Genomic DNA, 15,415 nt, shown 5'->3' on the forward strand with positions numbered 1-15,415 from the left:
CAGTGTTACTGAGCACTACTAAAGTCTGAGTATACTGATAAATCACTGTGCTGATCAGTTATTTATCTCAGTGTTACTGAGCTCTACTAAAGCATGAGTAGACTGATAAATCACTGAGCTGATCAGTTATTTATCTCAGTGTTACTGAGCACTACTAAAGTCTGAGTATACTGATAAATCACTGTGCTGATCAGTTATTTATCTCAGTGTTACTGAGCTCTACTAAAGCATGAGTAGACTGATAAATCACTGTGCTGATCAGTTATTTATCTCAGTGTTACTGAGCTCTACTAAAGTGTGAGTAGACTGATAAATCACTGTGCTGATCAGTTATTTATCCCAGTGTTACTGAGCTCTACTAAAGCATGAGTAGACTGATAAATCACTGTGTGATCAGTTATTTATCTCAGTGTTACTGAGCTCTACTAAAGCATGAGTAGACTGATAAATTACTGTACTGATCAGTTATTTATCTCAGTGTTACTGAGCTCTGCTAAAGCATGAGTAGACTGATAAATCACAGTGCTGATCAGTTATTTATCTCAGTGTTACTGAGCTCTACTAAAGTGTGAGTAGACTGATAAATCACTGTGCTGATCAGTTATTTATCCCAGTGTTACTGAGCTCTACTAAAGCATGAGTAGACTGATAAATCACTGTACTGATCAGTTATTTATCTCAGTGTTACTGAGCTCTACTAAAGCCTGAGTAGACTGATAAATCACTGTGCTGATCAGTTATTTATATCAGTGTTACTGAACTCTACTAAAGCATGAGTAGACTGATAAATCACTGTGCTGATCAGTTATTTATCCCAGTGTTACTGAACTCTACTAAAGCATGAGTAGACTGATAAATCACTGTGCTGATCAGTTATTTATCTCAGTGTTACTGAACTCTACTAAAGCATGAGTAGACTGATAAATCACTGTGCTGATCAGTTATTTATCTCAGTGTTACTGAACTCTACTAAAGCATGAGTAGACTGATAAATCACTGTGCTGATCAGTTATTTATCTCAGTGTTACTGAACTCTACTAAAGCATGAGTAGACTGATAAATCACTGTGCTGATCAGTTATTTATCTCAGTGTTACTGAACTCTACTAAAGTCTGAGTAGACTGATAAATCACTGTGCTGATCAGTTATTTATCTCAGTGTTACTGAGCTCTACTAAAGCATGAGTAGACTGATAAATCACTGTGCTGATCAGTTATTTATCTCAGTGTTACTGAGCTCTACTAAAGTCTGAGTAGACTGATAAATCACTGTACTGATCAGTTATTTATCTCAGTGTTACTGAACTCTACTAAAGCATGAGTAGACTGATAAATCACTGTGCTGATCAGTTATTTATCCCAGTGTTACTGAGCTCTACTAAAGCATGAGTAGACTGATAAATCACTGTACTGATCAGTTATTTATCCCAGTGTTACTGAGCTCTACTAAAGCCTGAGTAGACTGATAAATCACTGTGCTGATGAGTTATTTATCTCAGTGTTACTGAACTCTACTAAAGTCTGAGTAGACTGATAAATCACTGTGCTGATCAGTTATTTATCTCAGTGTTACTGAACTCTACTAAAGCCTGAGTAGACTGATAAATCACTGTGCTGATCAGTTATTTATCCCAGTGTTACTGAGCTCTACTAAAGCATGAGTAGACTGATAAATCACTGTACTGATCAGTTATTTATCCCAGTGTTACTGAGCTCTACTAAAGCATGAGTAGACTGATAAATCACTGTGCTGATGAGTTATTTATCTCAGTGTTACTGAACTCTACTAAAGTCTGAGTAGACTGATAAATCACTGTGCTGATCAGTTATTTATCTCAGTGTTACTGAACTCTACTAAAGTCTGAGTAGACTGATAAATCACTGTGCTGATCAGTTATTTATCTGTGTTACTGAACTCTACTAAAGTCTGAGTAGACTGATAAATCACTGTGCTGATCAGTTATGTATCCCAGTGATACTATAGAACTATAGAACATGAACTAACCCCAAAGGACTATGTGTTCTGAAAAAAATCCAGGCACTGAAGAAGCAAACTCAGCTCTCAAACAAACCTGACTATACCTATGGCAAAGGCAAGAAAACCGAAAACATTTAACCAAGGGTTCTGTTTAGAATTCCAGTCTATCTGTCTGCTATGCCAGTAAACTATAGAGACGTCCAGCAATTGGGCTTCGGTGGGTTGTTGGTGAGACTCTAACCCTGAGGCAGCGAATGGAGAACCTGTTTGTTTGGAGTCTGTCTAAGCCTGTATGAATGCATGTAATCCCTGTTTATTTAGGTCGGAGCTCCATTCTGATTGCATTGATAGTCCCCTGATCCAACAGCAGAAACAAACACTGTTTCTTTCTCCTGCATCCAACTGCAGATCTAGGTTCAGCTCCACCTTTATAAGGTCAGTAATCTGAAATTTGAACGGCACAAGCTGAACCTAGATCAGCTCCTCCAACTTTAGTTTTAAAACCAGGATCTTTGCTTGGGGTAGTTGGTAGGGTTCTACGAGAAACGTTGAATTGGAATAGAACCTTTCATGACCATCACAACCTTCTTATAGAAACCTTCAGTGGTTATTCCATGGCGTCGCTCCAAAATCTTTTTTGCCATTATTATTTCCAAAAGCACACACCCAAACTGATGACTAAAGACATGACTGAACTTAGAGATGACTACAGCTTTTTTGTTCTTACAGAACACTATCATTTTTATAAAACGCCATACTTCGTCATCCTTTAACGGTTAGTTACGTTCTTAGGAAAGACAATAATCTCGATTCTTTCACCATAAACAAATGACGTGATGCCTATTCAACAGCTAACCAGATACATTAATCATCATACTGTATAAGCAAGTCATAACAATCCAACAACTAGCGTCTGAATCTTTAACGTCACACCTACTTAATTAGGATTGGGTAATATGGCTAATGTAAATATATGCTTCTTGACCATCATGACCTCATGTTTCAATGCTTTTAGGAAAAGAAACACCTCCTCTGATTTGAACCAAGTGTTTTCTTTGATTCGATGCCGCCCTTAGTCATTCTGCGGTGAAATTCCAGTATTAATTTGGTTGTAAACGTGCACTTAAACTCACCTGGCGTGACAGTGAGCTGGGCATTACAGCTGACAGAGCCATACTGGTTTGTAGCGCAGCAGCGAAACAGGCCTCCATCTTCAGGGAAAGCTTCTGCTATCACCAGTGTGCAGATCTCCTCTGGAGGGCCAATCACAACAATCATTTGTTACATGGAGACAACTATTCTCTAATATTAAAGAAAAAAAAAGTTTGTGGATTCAAAAGTACTGGGCATTGTATCCAATAATGGTCAAATAAAGGTTTAAAAAACTAAAAACATATATTTATTACAACTAGCTGATCAAGTCTGAATAAGTCAAGTTCATGTTAAGAGGCTTTTGGGAAAACACAGCCCAGCTTTATTTAATGATTTATCTATATGTTTTAGGCTTATATGTTTTAACATAGTACAGCTGGGCTGGCCTAAACACCATATCAGCTGCTTGTGTGCAGACATTCTTACTTACACATTAGTTATACATTCCTATGTCAAAATGTATGTGTAACCAACTGGCTTTGATGTTATCAAAGTCATTCAAAGTGGTTTGTGCGAAATGCTCCATTCTGAAAAAACCTACACAGTCAGAACTCTTCACAGTGGTAGTGACTGAATCTAGACATCCGAAGAATGTAATGTGTCTTAAAGCCACATTGCAGAAAGTTATGGGGATGACCTCTCTGTCTGATTGTTTTGTGATCTAAACCATCCTTGGTGGAGAGGTACATATAGGGCGTGATAAGGCAAAATAGCACCCAAAGAAAATTTGTGTTTACATTTACTATTTTACATTCAACTACCCAAAAACAGCTGATTCAGGACTTTACATCTTAACAACTGAACAGTGCAGTAAGTCAGAATATTAGAAAAATCTACGGAATTCCCATTTTGGTATATGAATACTGAGATAAGGTTAAAGATGGATTCAGAAGCACTTATTTAGCTAACTAACTATACAACCATTTCTACTACGCTAATGCTTAACACTGTAATTGCACCTACCTTTTACACACTTTGAGTCTGTAAATATGCCAGTAGGCCAATCAAAATTCCAACATATATATTATATACTGTATATATATATATATATATATATATATATATATATATATATATATATATATATAAATCGGACAGTTGTTCCTTACATTGTGTCAGAAAATAATGATCAATGGACCAATAGAAATGGCCCAAAATGAATTCCTATGAAATCTTTTTACATGGGAATTTATTAAAAGCTAAGATGGTTATTTCCTTCTCCTGTAAAGTTGAGTTGATTTTTGTTTAGCAGTGACTATATATACATGCAGGATTTATCAGGGAGAAGGGCAACACCTTCTTATCTTTCAATGGAAGTTAATGTAAAGTTCCTATTGGTCATGAAGTCATATTTTCCGCATTTCTATTGGTCCATTCAGCATGACATTTTGATATAACGTAAAGAACAGTTAGATAAATAACACTATACAAGTCAAACAAATATAACAAATAACACCAACAAGTCAAAAATGGTTATGTATAAAATGATCAAAACATGGACTGCCTGTCTTTAAATTCCAATCAGCTTCATTGATCACTTGTCTTTTGTGTTGCATCGTGTTTGATGTTCAGTACAGTTACAAATTTAAAGCAGTCAAAGCTACAAACCATTGTTTACAGTGTATATCAGACTGCTCGGGCCCCTCTGTGGGCGTAGCGTCCATGAAGCTCTGACTGGAGTCGGATGTGTTTTGACAGCAGATAAAATTAAGAGGCAGATGCTGTAGTGGATTTCTGAAGAACGAGGGGCACCCGCAGACGGGGCGTGGCAGAGCCAGACGAATGAGTGACAGACACATGTGATTCACAATCGAGGAACAAGCTAATGCCTGTGAGAGGGGGACGGCTTTCAGACACAGCAGTCAGCAAGCAGAAGACGCATGCACAGACATACACGCTCACACATACGCAGGTTGACAGGTTCGTGACTCAGAGGATGTCTCCCTACGTCTCTCACACACACACACACACTGTGACAGCCTGAGACTTTTCAATTGCTAGCGTTTTGAGGGAATCAAAATAGTCATGACTCAGATTTCCAATGCAATGTTCAAGGAAGTCTTCCAACATACACTGCATGGACAAAAGTATTGGGACACCTGCTTGATCATTGTTCCTTCTAAAATCAAAAGGATTAAAAAAAATTGACGGAGTCTCTACTGTCCAGGGAGGAAGGTGTTCTATTAGATTTTGGAAGGGCATTGATGTGATTTGATTGCACTCAGTGACAAGAGCGTTAGAGCATGATGTCAGCATGTTGGATGATCACCAGCCCACCCCATCCTCAGCTCCCAAACTCATCATAAAAGACCTAGATGCCCACCATCCATCATTCCTGAGAACATCAGGTATGATGCCAATAGGCTCATGTTTATCAGCTCTAACCTCTATTGGCTATACTTCTACAATACAGGGACTGGGCAAGCTGTGTGTGTGTGTGTGTGTGTGTGTGTGTGTATTATGACATCTCTGTCAGCAATAGGTGCAACTTAGCTAAATACATTCATTAGATAGAGTGTCCGCAAACATTTGGACCTATAGTGTATTTGTCCAGTTTCTTAAAAGTCATACATGACTCCCATATTGTTATTTTTATTTTCACATTTTTATTAGATTGTTTTGTCAGCTACTCTTTAAGAAATACTTAATAAATAATGACAAAAAAGTATGAATATTAATATTGTTCTATTAATAAACAGTGCCCTCTACAATGAGTGTCAGAAAGATATGCCAAAAAATATGACAACTGTTTGTACTCTTTACTGCCTTTAACTTCAGTTTGAACTCTGAGTCATAAACTAGGTCCTCTTGTGATGACATCACTCGTCTGCATGACATCATAGCCATGTATAGTACACATGTTGCGGTGCGAAGAGCAGGTGTGTTAACAGCCGCACCAAAGGTGCGTCTGTGAACGAGTTGATAAATGTGCGTAGCATATGTGTGTGTGTGTGTGCATGTGTGTGTGTGTGTGTGTGTGTGTGAGAGAGAGAGAGATGTAGGGACTGTTTGTACATGTCAGGACAGGAAGTGTACTCACCAGGTTCTGCTGCAGATCTCGGCTCTGAGAGACGGAGACACGGAGGGAGAGACAGAGAGAGAAAGACAAACGAGTGTCAGTGAGCGTCAACACATGTCTTTAGTTCATTGACAGGGCTTTTTGTTGACTCCACTGAACTGCATGGTTGCATTGAGCCATTAAGGACGCATGGTCTCCTTCCCAACTTTATCACAAAAGTCTGTGGATTCACAGCTCATTACTGACGAAACGGAGTTGCCTGGGAATGAGAACAAGCTGGACGCGGGATTATGATAAACCGTGTATGAATTAGAACAGTGGCGAGGCTGTTTTCTATCACTGAGATGCACTGAGTGAAAGCTGAGGCAAAACACAAAGCAGTGAAATGCTAACCCTCGCTCTCCCTATTATTTAGCAATAATAACGTAAATCATTCACATCCATTTCATCTGTGAAGCAACAGTTTGGCAAGAAAATAACATTTACACCATCTCCCCCATTCTTTAAATGCCCTTAATCAGGCCTGTTTTTAGCTCTGCGCTGGAGCTACGAGGCTAACATAGCTAATAAGTCATTGAAGCTCATGGTTATATGTTATCAATTAGCAATGCACAAACTGTACCCTTAGCCTATGCTGCATTCCATTTACCTCGGAAGTCGGAGCTAGGAATGACGTCATACCCTTGTTGACCCAGGTTAAACTTTCCAAAAAAAAAACAAAAAACACTTAGCTAAAGACTTCGGAGTTTATCACAACTGGCTTTACGATCCTTTACCTTTACCATGGCAAATCACAACAAAATGTCCCACTTTTTATGTCCCAGCTTAGCATTGTTAGTGATAGACGCTGGACGGTACTGTGAGCACACTGTTGAAAGTTCATTGAGGAATTTTTGGAGGTTCTTAAGGTGCTTTGAGGAACCTTTAAGAAAACAGTTCCTTGAACCTTACAAGGTTCCTCCACAGCTTTAAACTGAAGAACTAATGAGACACTAATGGATAGCAGTGCAACTAAGCTTGAGTCTTAAACCCGGGGTTGGTGAGGCTCTCCCGACTTTCAGATTAGGCAATCCGACAACTTGAAAAGAAGTACTAAATCATCACACACCTGCCACATGTTATTTTATTTTTTATCTCAGATGGATCTGCTAATGATATTTCTGCCAAACTATCACTTTAAGAGGCGTGCTATCAGGGGTGCAGTTGGCATAGTTCATACTTTTCTGTAGGATGCGGAAGTCGGGGGAGTCCTGGATCTCCTGTCCCTGCCGGAACCACTGGACTTGCACCGGGGGGCTACCTCTCACTCTGCACTCCAGAACCACCACCTGACCCTCAGATGCCTGTGCGTCCTGCAACAACTGCAGAGAAAGAGAAGGGGCCAAATAAGGCAGGAAAAGCATAGAGTGGACAGAACGGTCAGAGAGAGAGAGAGAGAGAGAGAGAGAGAGAGGAAGCAAGAAAGCGAGAGAGAGAGAGAGAGAGAGAGAGAGAGAGAGAGAGAGAGAGAGAGAGAGAGAGAGAGAGAAAGAGAGGAAGCAAGAACGCGAGAGAGAGAGAGAAAGAGAGAGAGAGAGAGAGAGAGAGAGAGAGAGGTCAAAAGAGCAGGAAAACAGGTAAAGAGGCCAGAGAGAGTGAGCAGACGACGAGATGTGAACAAAACAAGCTTGTAAGAGAGACTCAGTGATGACAGAACGTGGAGCCACGGCATCTCTGCATTTGTTTTCAGCACTTCAATCTCTCACAACACACACACACACACACACACACACACACACAGGGAATCAGTCTATCAGTCAATGTATCAGTCTGCCTTAGGTTACCTTTCCAACACTTCAACCAGCCTCCTAATGAGAGACCTCAGGATATCACTCATCACTGAAACACTCTCTCCTCGTTGTGTGTGTGTGTGTGTGTGTGTGTGTGTGTGTGTGTGTGTGTGTGCTCTACACGCTTACGCGTAACCTTAGGCCGTAAGCAAGCGGTCCATACAACAACCGTCACATTCTTAATGTCTGTAATGGTCTCCTACTAATATTGGCATATTCCAGGCATATTCACACACACACAACTGCCATTGGCCTGTATTGTTACATGTACTACATGTCCAAATGTTTGTGGACACCCCTTCTAATCAATGCATTCAGCTACTTTAAGTTGCACCCATTGTGCTAATGTACACACACAGCTTCTCCAGTCCCTGTAGAGAAGTACTGCCAATTGAATAGGACTCTCTAGAGCAGATAAACATGAACCCATATGGCACTATGCCATAGCTGTTGAAAACCTGTGTTCTCTGGAATGATGGATGGTGCTCCATCTAACGAGGTGGGGTGATGACCAAGTGCGTCTCTTACTGTGCTGTGACTATATTGTGTTGTGTGTGCTTGTGTGTGTGTGTGTGTGTGTGTGTGTGTGTGTGTGTGTGTGTGTGTGTATGTGTGTGCATGTGGATGACATCACCCGGCCTGTTCCGGAGGAGCACATGCTCTCATTTTGCTGATTAAAAGCCCAGTGCGGGGCAGGTTGGGGGGTGGATAGAGGGATGGAGGAACAGAGGGAGGGAGGAAGGAAGGGAAAACAAACAAATATGTTTCTTTAATGAAGTAGAAAATGATTTAGTGGCTGCAGAAAGAATACAGAGAGAGAGAGAGAGAGAAAGAGAGAGAGAGGGTAAGTGTGGCATAGACCGCTTAAAGGTCTGCTAAGAACACTGCATCATCAGACCACACACGTACACACACACACACACACACACACACATACATTTGTGACAGGAGAGACGATAAGTCAACTAATCACACACTGATAAATTAGTCACTTTTTCAAGGAGATAGAGAAAGAGAGATCAAAAGTTATCTAATGTATATAATTAACATTTTTATTATATTACATAATTAAATAATTACTGTTACCATTTGGCATCATTATATATAATGTTTTTGTTTGGGGGTTGACAATACACACATAAGAAAGAGAGAGCAAGAAAGAGAGAGCAAGAAAGAGAGGGGGTGCACTTTCTAGTACTTTCATCCTTAGGACTTTCTTAAGTAGTAATTGTGTTGCCATGGTAACACAACAGCTGACATTGTGTACATTTATAAATCACAGATAATTAGACCCAAACATATATGTACACACACACACACACACACACACAGCACAAAGCCAGACGACATCAGTGGACAGCAGGAAATGCAGAAGACAATAGCATTAATCTTAGGGTGGCAATGGTATGTGTTTAAACAAGAACCAAGGGGAAGGGCAAAGCCAGGAGAACAGAACGAGCAGTAACTTTACAAGCACCTATATGTTAAATCTAACAGATTAGAACATTTTAATGAAGCTGAAGTTAGAATAAGGCCTGGGACATTCTTTTATACTGGTTTGAGTATCACTAGAACTGCTGATCTGAGATTTTCAGCAGTCTCCAGAGTTTACTCAGGATGGTGCATTGAAGAAAAAACAAATGATAGGGTCAGAATTTGGTGCCAGGAGCATGAATCCAAGGACCGAACCTGATGTGAGGGAAGACCAGGCCGGTGGAGGTGATGCTGTGGTGTGGGGAATGTTTTCTTGCACATGTTAATACCAGTCAATCATCGCTTGAACGCCACAGCCTATATGTTGCTGACCATGTACGTTCCTTCGTGACCGCAATTTACCTTTTATCTACGCCCAGCATGGTAATGCACCATGTCACAAAGCAAATGACACCTCAAGCTGGTTATATGAACATGACAATGAGTTCTATGTTCTTCGATGGTCCTTCTAGTCATCTGAATCCAGTAGAACACATATGAGATGTGGAAGAACGGGAGATTTATAGCATAAAAGGGCTACTGCACAATGTGGAGGAACTGTTTGCATCGGGAGGCCCTGCCCAGTATTAGTGTCTTCCTAATAAAGTGCTGAGTGAGTGCATATATGGTAGGACATTGTAGGTTGTGTGTGTTACCTTGGTGAAGGTAGGGGGTCCATCTCCAGTATACTGCGAGGCCACTGGACTCTGAACCTAGCCGAAAGATAAAGAGTGAGAGTGAAAGGGTCAGTGTGGCTTCCTCTCCTGATGAAATCATATGGAATGCTTATGATACAAAAGTCGGCCTTGCCAAAGAGTGTGTCAGGTTTCCCTATAGATATTTCTCTACATCTGCTGTTGTCATTCTTGATGAGCCTTCCAGACCCCCGTGCTTTAACTGTTAGTGTGTGTTGGTTGTGTGTGTGTCTGTGTGTCTTACTCTCTGTGATGGAACAGTCAGGGGCTGGAGCAGTGTGGAGCGGTGGGCCGGTTTCTCCGGGCTTTTGGGTGAGGAAGAGCGGATGGTCAGGGACACTGAGGCGGTTTTCTTCTGAACCCTGAGGAAACATCCCAGCAACAACACTCAAACACTGAGCAATGGTTTACTAACCAACAAATACATCAACAGCATGTACAGCATAGAAGGGGCCTCAAGTCTGCTTTTAGGGACGTTTCTGTGCATGCTATTTGCACTGTGGCGAGCTGGGCGAAACCTTGCCCATTCTTCAGGTTATTAGGTTTTTAACTTGATGTCCCACAGGTGTGAGTTGTCTGTCCGTGGTGCTTCAGTGGTCAGTAGCAACTGAGGTGCTTCCCTTAGTGAGATACCCCATTGTGAAACTCAGGGATATGCACAGTGGGGTATATAGTTGCCAAAGGCTTTCCACCAATCCTAAAGAACCCTTTAACCCTTTTAGGAGGTCTCCAAATGACTCTTTTTGTTCTCATGGATCCAACTATGTTAGCTAACCAGCCACACATCTGCTCCACTAACTGTTATAGCTTTATTTAATATATATGGATGGCTTAACCCTGGTTGATACCGCCTGCTCTCGTTTTGAGGGAGATAAACAAAACATCAAGGCTGGCTACCTACATTCACACAATTCCTGCCATATCTAAGCTAAAGGCTAAACATGCTAACTTAGTCAGCAAGAGTAGGGACATCACAGCAGACTCTGCCCTGTTGCTACCAGATCCACGTCCCTTGGCCAATTTGCACTGTGTATGGCATCACTAGAATGGGCATCACTAGAATTAGCCTGGAAGTTCACCAAAATACAACCAAACTCTTCGAATCCTCAGAATGACGGATCCGCCAATGCTAGCACACTGCTGATGAAATACTTTGCACTGACGGTGATTCAGGGCACAGTGATGACTCTTAAACAACCAAGCAAGCATCATACTGAAGACTGTATCTGTCTACCAGTCAAGGTAATCTTAACATTAATATGCTTCTGGGAAACGGCAATAAGTAAAAATGAAAAGATCGGCAACCCAGACCCTACTATAACCATGATCAGTTCAATTTCTGCAGCTGTAATCACTCAAATGTTCCCTCATCCTCTTTCCGCTGAACAAAAAGAGCAGGATTTGTGTGGTCAGTGCTGTCAAGCTTCACTCATATTGAAAGCAATAGTTCTGAAGACAGAGGCAGCCAACTGCTTGAGGTCAGTCGTGGCCTATTAATACTTAACGGCCGGCTGTGGATCCACACGTAGGCTACACGACTCATTACATGTGACCCAGTTAAAGAGCCCTGTTTGGTTCTCAGGGTTTGTTGTACCGAGCGGGTGGTCAGCCATGTCACTTTTAGATGAGGAGACTGGTGCAGACATGATAACTATAGGCTTTTGCTGAACTATAACTATGTGAGTCATTAAAAAAATAACAGCATTTATTAGACTGAACTACATTGTGCAGTGTGACCCTGTGATTTTGAAGGAATAGCGTGGTTAGAAAGAATTTAATTGATAAAAAAAAGCACAAATGTGCTGCCAAAATTCAGGTTTGTGTGATACAGTGTCAGAGACCACATAGGTAAGTTTGAGATTACTTGTGAAACTCAGTAGTAACGGTAGAAAAAACGAACACTACAGAACTAATACCAGTGGAAAGATTGAGGCTTCACCACTGTCAGGTTCAGACTGCAGGCAAATTAAACTTGTTTCTCTAATCAGATCAGATTTGTGTGTCCAGACCAGATCCCAAACCTGCATGGGTTGCTGTGGTAACAACATAGGCGCTTGGAATTGAGGGTTGTCATTTATCATGTTGCGAGTGATGCAAAATGACATCACTAGCAATGATTGGAACGGCCAGAGCGGCCAGAGTGAGACGCATCTGTGCAAATGCGATAGTAATTGCATTTCCAACCACCTCCAAGTGTGGTTTGGATTTGAATGGTTTTGGATTTCATGTGGCTTTTTGCTGTCCAGACCATCCAAAATCAATCTGGACAAATCAAAAATGGCCAGCATTTGTGCTGGCAGTCGGAACATAGCCATAGAGCAGTTGGAAAACAGACAAGAAACACTTGGGTGAAATTAAGGGAGGGAGGAGCTACAAACCATAACCAACACGAAGGGCCACATGGCACAAGACACATGGGAGACGGTAAACATAGAGCATAATACAGTGAGAAGGGCTTGGCTTTACACAGTAACAACTCAACATGGCAACTAGGCAATAGAGGGTATGCACACGCCTCTTAAATCTGAGTGGCTAAACATTCTGCAGCATGGCTGTGTTTATTAGGGAAAACAGACATTATCTGCTTAGGTTAAAGGCAGTTGTACACGACAGCAATGTGTCCAAATTATCATTGTAGCCAGGAACAGCCAGCTAACTGAGGGTCAAATTCCACCCGTTTAGAGGATAAAACCTCACTTCTGAGACCAAGTCAAGTGAATGACCATAGGAGTGTTTCTGACTGATTTCAGGCACATTTAGTAGACTGCTTCATTTGGGTTTTGCTTGCTTACAGTGGGCTTGTTTTTTCCCACCTGTTTTCAGGGCATTACATCACCAAATGTGAGCTCCCACATGTTTTGGTGCCCGGATCTCAGAATTGCAGCAATCCATTCATTTCTCTTTTCTTGAGCTTTTAAAAGTCTGTAAAAGTAGAAATCTGCTGATTTTGTTCGTGCAATCAGTCGCACAACTGCTCTTTCCTGTTTTGTGTTAGCGGCCTTCACACTGACCGCTAGCACTGCCACTCTATAATGTGCTGATTTCTGTCTGTGGTTTGCATGATGCTAATTAGTTTAGCGTACATTCCTATTTGGTTCCATTAGCCTTAGAGATTCAGTGCAAATCTAAAAGAACAAACTTCTGACACCTAACATATCTTGTCGGATGGACTACACTTGTTATAAGGGGAAATAGTATAAATAGTATAGTGGAACTCTTCAGTCACTTGTTCAGTCACTTCAGTCACTTCTTCAGTCACTGTTTTCTCCTGCTGGAGATCAGGAAAGCTAGACTAGTGGACCTAGTGTTTACCACGCTGTCTGATTTTGCACCTTATAAACGACTGCAGTGCCAACTGTGATGTCAGTTGGAACCGAGGCCGGACTTGGTGATTAGTGAGAGGAGGAAGGGAAGGAGAGAACGGTGTGGGAGGAGAGGAAGATGGATGGAGGGATGAGTTTAGGAAAGGAAGGAAGAGAGTTTGTGCAGCATCAGCAGGAAGAGGCGGGCAGGTAGAGAGAGATCTGGTAAACAGAGATAGAGCGAAGCCAGTAATTCTGTCAGTGAAGTTATTCATTATGTATCTTGGTGTTGGCATGGTGGTAACGACAGGGCAGACCAACGCCAGACGTCTCGGGGGGTCAGTGTTTAGGGTTTCGGCACTCGAAATGAGTCAAAGTGGGGAACGTACTGTGGCATGACTCCTGATTTAGACTTGTGCGCAGATCCTTCTCCTTCTGAATCTGAAGAGGAGGCTCCTAATGAGAGAGAGGGAGAGAGAGTGAGATGGAGAGAGATTCTGATGGGCAGTGTGGGTGGTATACTACCAAGCACGCTAACTAGCAAATAAACATTGTTTACACTTAATAAACAGACGTATTCTTAGACCCCCTACATATACTTACACACACAGCACAAAGACATCAGTATATAAACATGACATAAATTACAGAAAACAATGATGTTCATAATGTGAAGCATAGAGTAATATTATCGGCTGTGATCTCCTATTAGTGAAGTCCCTCTTCACAACGTATTGTAAATAAACAAGCGTTGTGCCTATAATTATGAGAGTGAGTGTGTGGGAGAGGGAGACAGGCAGAGAGAGAGAGAGAGATAGAGAGATACCTCTAAGTGTTTTATTATGGTGCATGGGGGTTTAATACAATGAAAGGGTATCTGTTATGTGCTCAGGTAAGTGTAACGCTGTGCTGAAGGAATGGGCAGTCTAGATGGGATTCTAATGTTATTGTTATAAATGATGTAGGTAATAGAACTGGGTGGCATTGTGGTAATACGGTATACCGCGGTACTTAAAAATGTTAAAAATGTGCATTTAAGCGAGCCACAGGGTGGGTGCACTGTGAGTGCTCGCTGATTAGTGAAGTCAGGCTGTGAAAACAACAGATGGGGAAAAAACAAGTCCACCGTAGCTGCAAGCAACACAGGGATTGTATGGAAGCCACGCAGCTTACGCTACTCCTCACCGTTGGTAATACCATATACTAAGGCTGGGCGATATGGTACAAAAATATGATATCACGATATTTATCACAGACTAAAAACATCAGTAGAGACAGATTCTTATAAACTGCTATCCAGATAGTCTCTTGTACTCAGAGTACGGTGATTTTTAATCAGCATCTGCTGCTCTTCATCTTATTAAACTAGTCTAGTTACACTATTAGGAATGAAACTTGCAGTTGATCAGTGTTTATTGAGCACTATTGAGCAAAAGTTGCCTCCATATGCTTAGAAAAGCATGATGAAAGCATCACGATAACAAAATGTATCACAATACAATTAAATATTGTCACATTGCCCAGCTCTCAGTGGGAATTTCCCCACTGCGGGACTAATAAAGGACTATCTTATCTTATCTTATCTTATCTCTACCATACACCACTGTAAATTTTGAGACAATCCGAAAAATGGTGGATACCGTCCAACCCTAGTTTGTAGACTATATGGTTTTCTGAGCATATAATGGATATCATCAGTACTTTAAGAAGACTGATCAATCGAACATTCCTTGTGTGCAAGTGTGTGCATATTGAGGACCCTCACCCTCTATGTAGACCTCGGCAGAGGTGTTGTCTGCTCCAAGAGCGTTGGAGGCTACGCAGGTGTACCTGCCCGTGTCGTCCTCAAAAGCTTCCGCAATCACCAGCGTGTGCAGGTCACCATCCCGCCAAATCTGAATATCAGGACAGTGGTGCAGCTCCCGGCCCTCACAGAACCACCTGAAAGAAAGAAAAGCGAGAGAGAGA

The 15,415-nt window shown here is 41.5% G+C and overlaps 1 protein-coding gene across 2 annotated transcripts in view; it reads right to left on the bottom strand.

Moving 5' to 3' along the window:
* The window catches only part of palld (palladin, cytoskeletal associated protein), a 67,204-nt gene extending 53,305 nt beyond the window's left edge, over positions 1–13,899 (bottom strand). For both annotated transcript variants that reach the window (XM_072681638.1, XM_072681629.1), the window contains exons 1-6: positions 13,837–13,899; positions 10,390–10,507; positions 10,107–10,163; positions 7,368–7,509; positions 6,170–6,193; positions 3,111–3,230 (exon numbers count right to left, since the gene is read on the bottom strand). In XM_072681638.1, coding sequence (XP_072537739.1) covers positions 3,111–3,230; positions 6,170–6,193; positions 7,368–7,509; positions 10,107–10,163; positions 10,390–10,507; positions 13,837–13,844 — 469 coding nt within the window. In that variant the 5' untranslated portion in view covers positions 13,845–13,899. The remainder of the gene's footprint in view (positions 1–3,110; positions 3,231–6,169; positions 6,194–7,367; positions 7,510–10,106; positions 10,164–10,389; positions 10,508–13,836) is intronic.
* Between the last annotated feature and the right edge of the window lie 1,516 nt (positions 13,900–15,415).

This window comes from Salminus brasiliensis, chromosome 1 (assembly GCF_030463535.1).
Source record: "Salminus brasiliensis chromosome 1, fSalBra1.hap2, whole genome shotgun sequence".
NCBI lineage: Eukaryota > Metazoa > Chordata > Actinopteri > Characiformes > Bryconidae > Salminus > Salminus brasiliensis.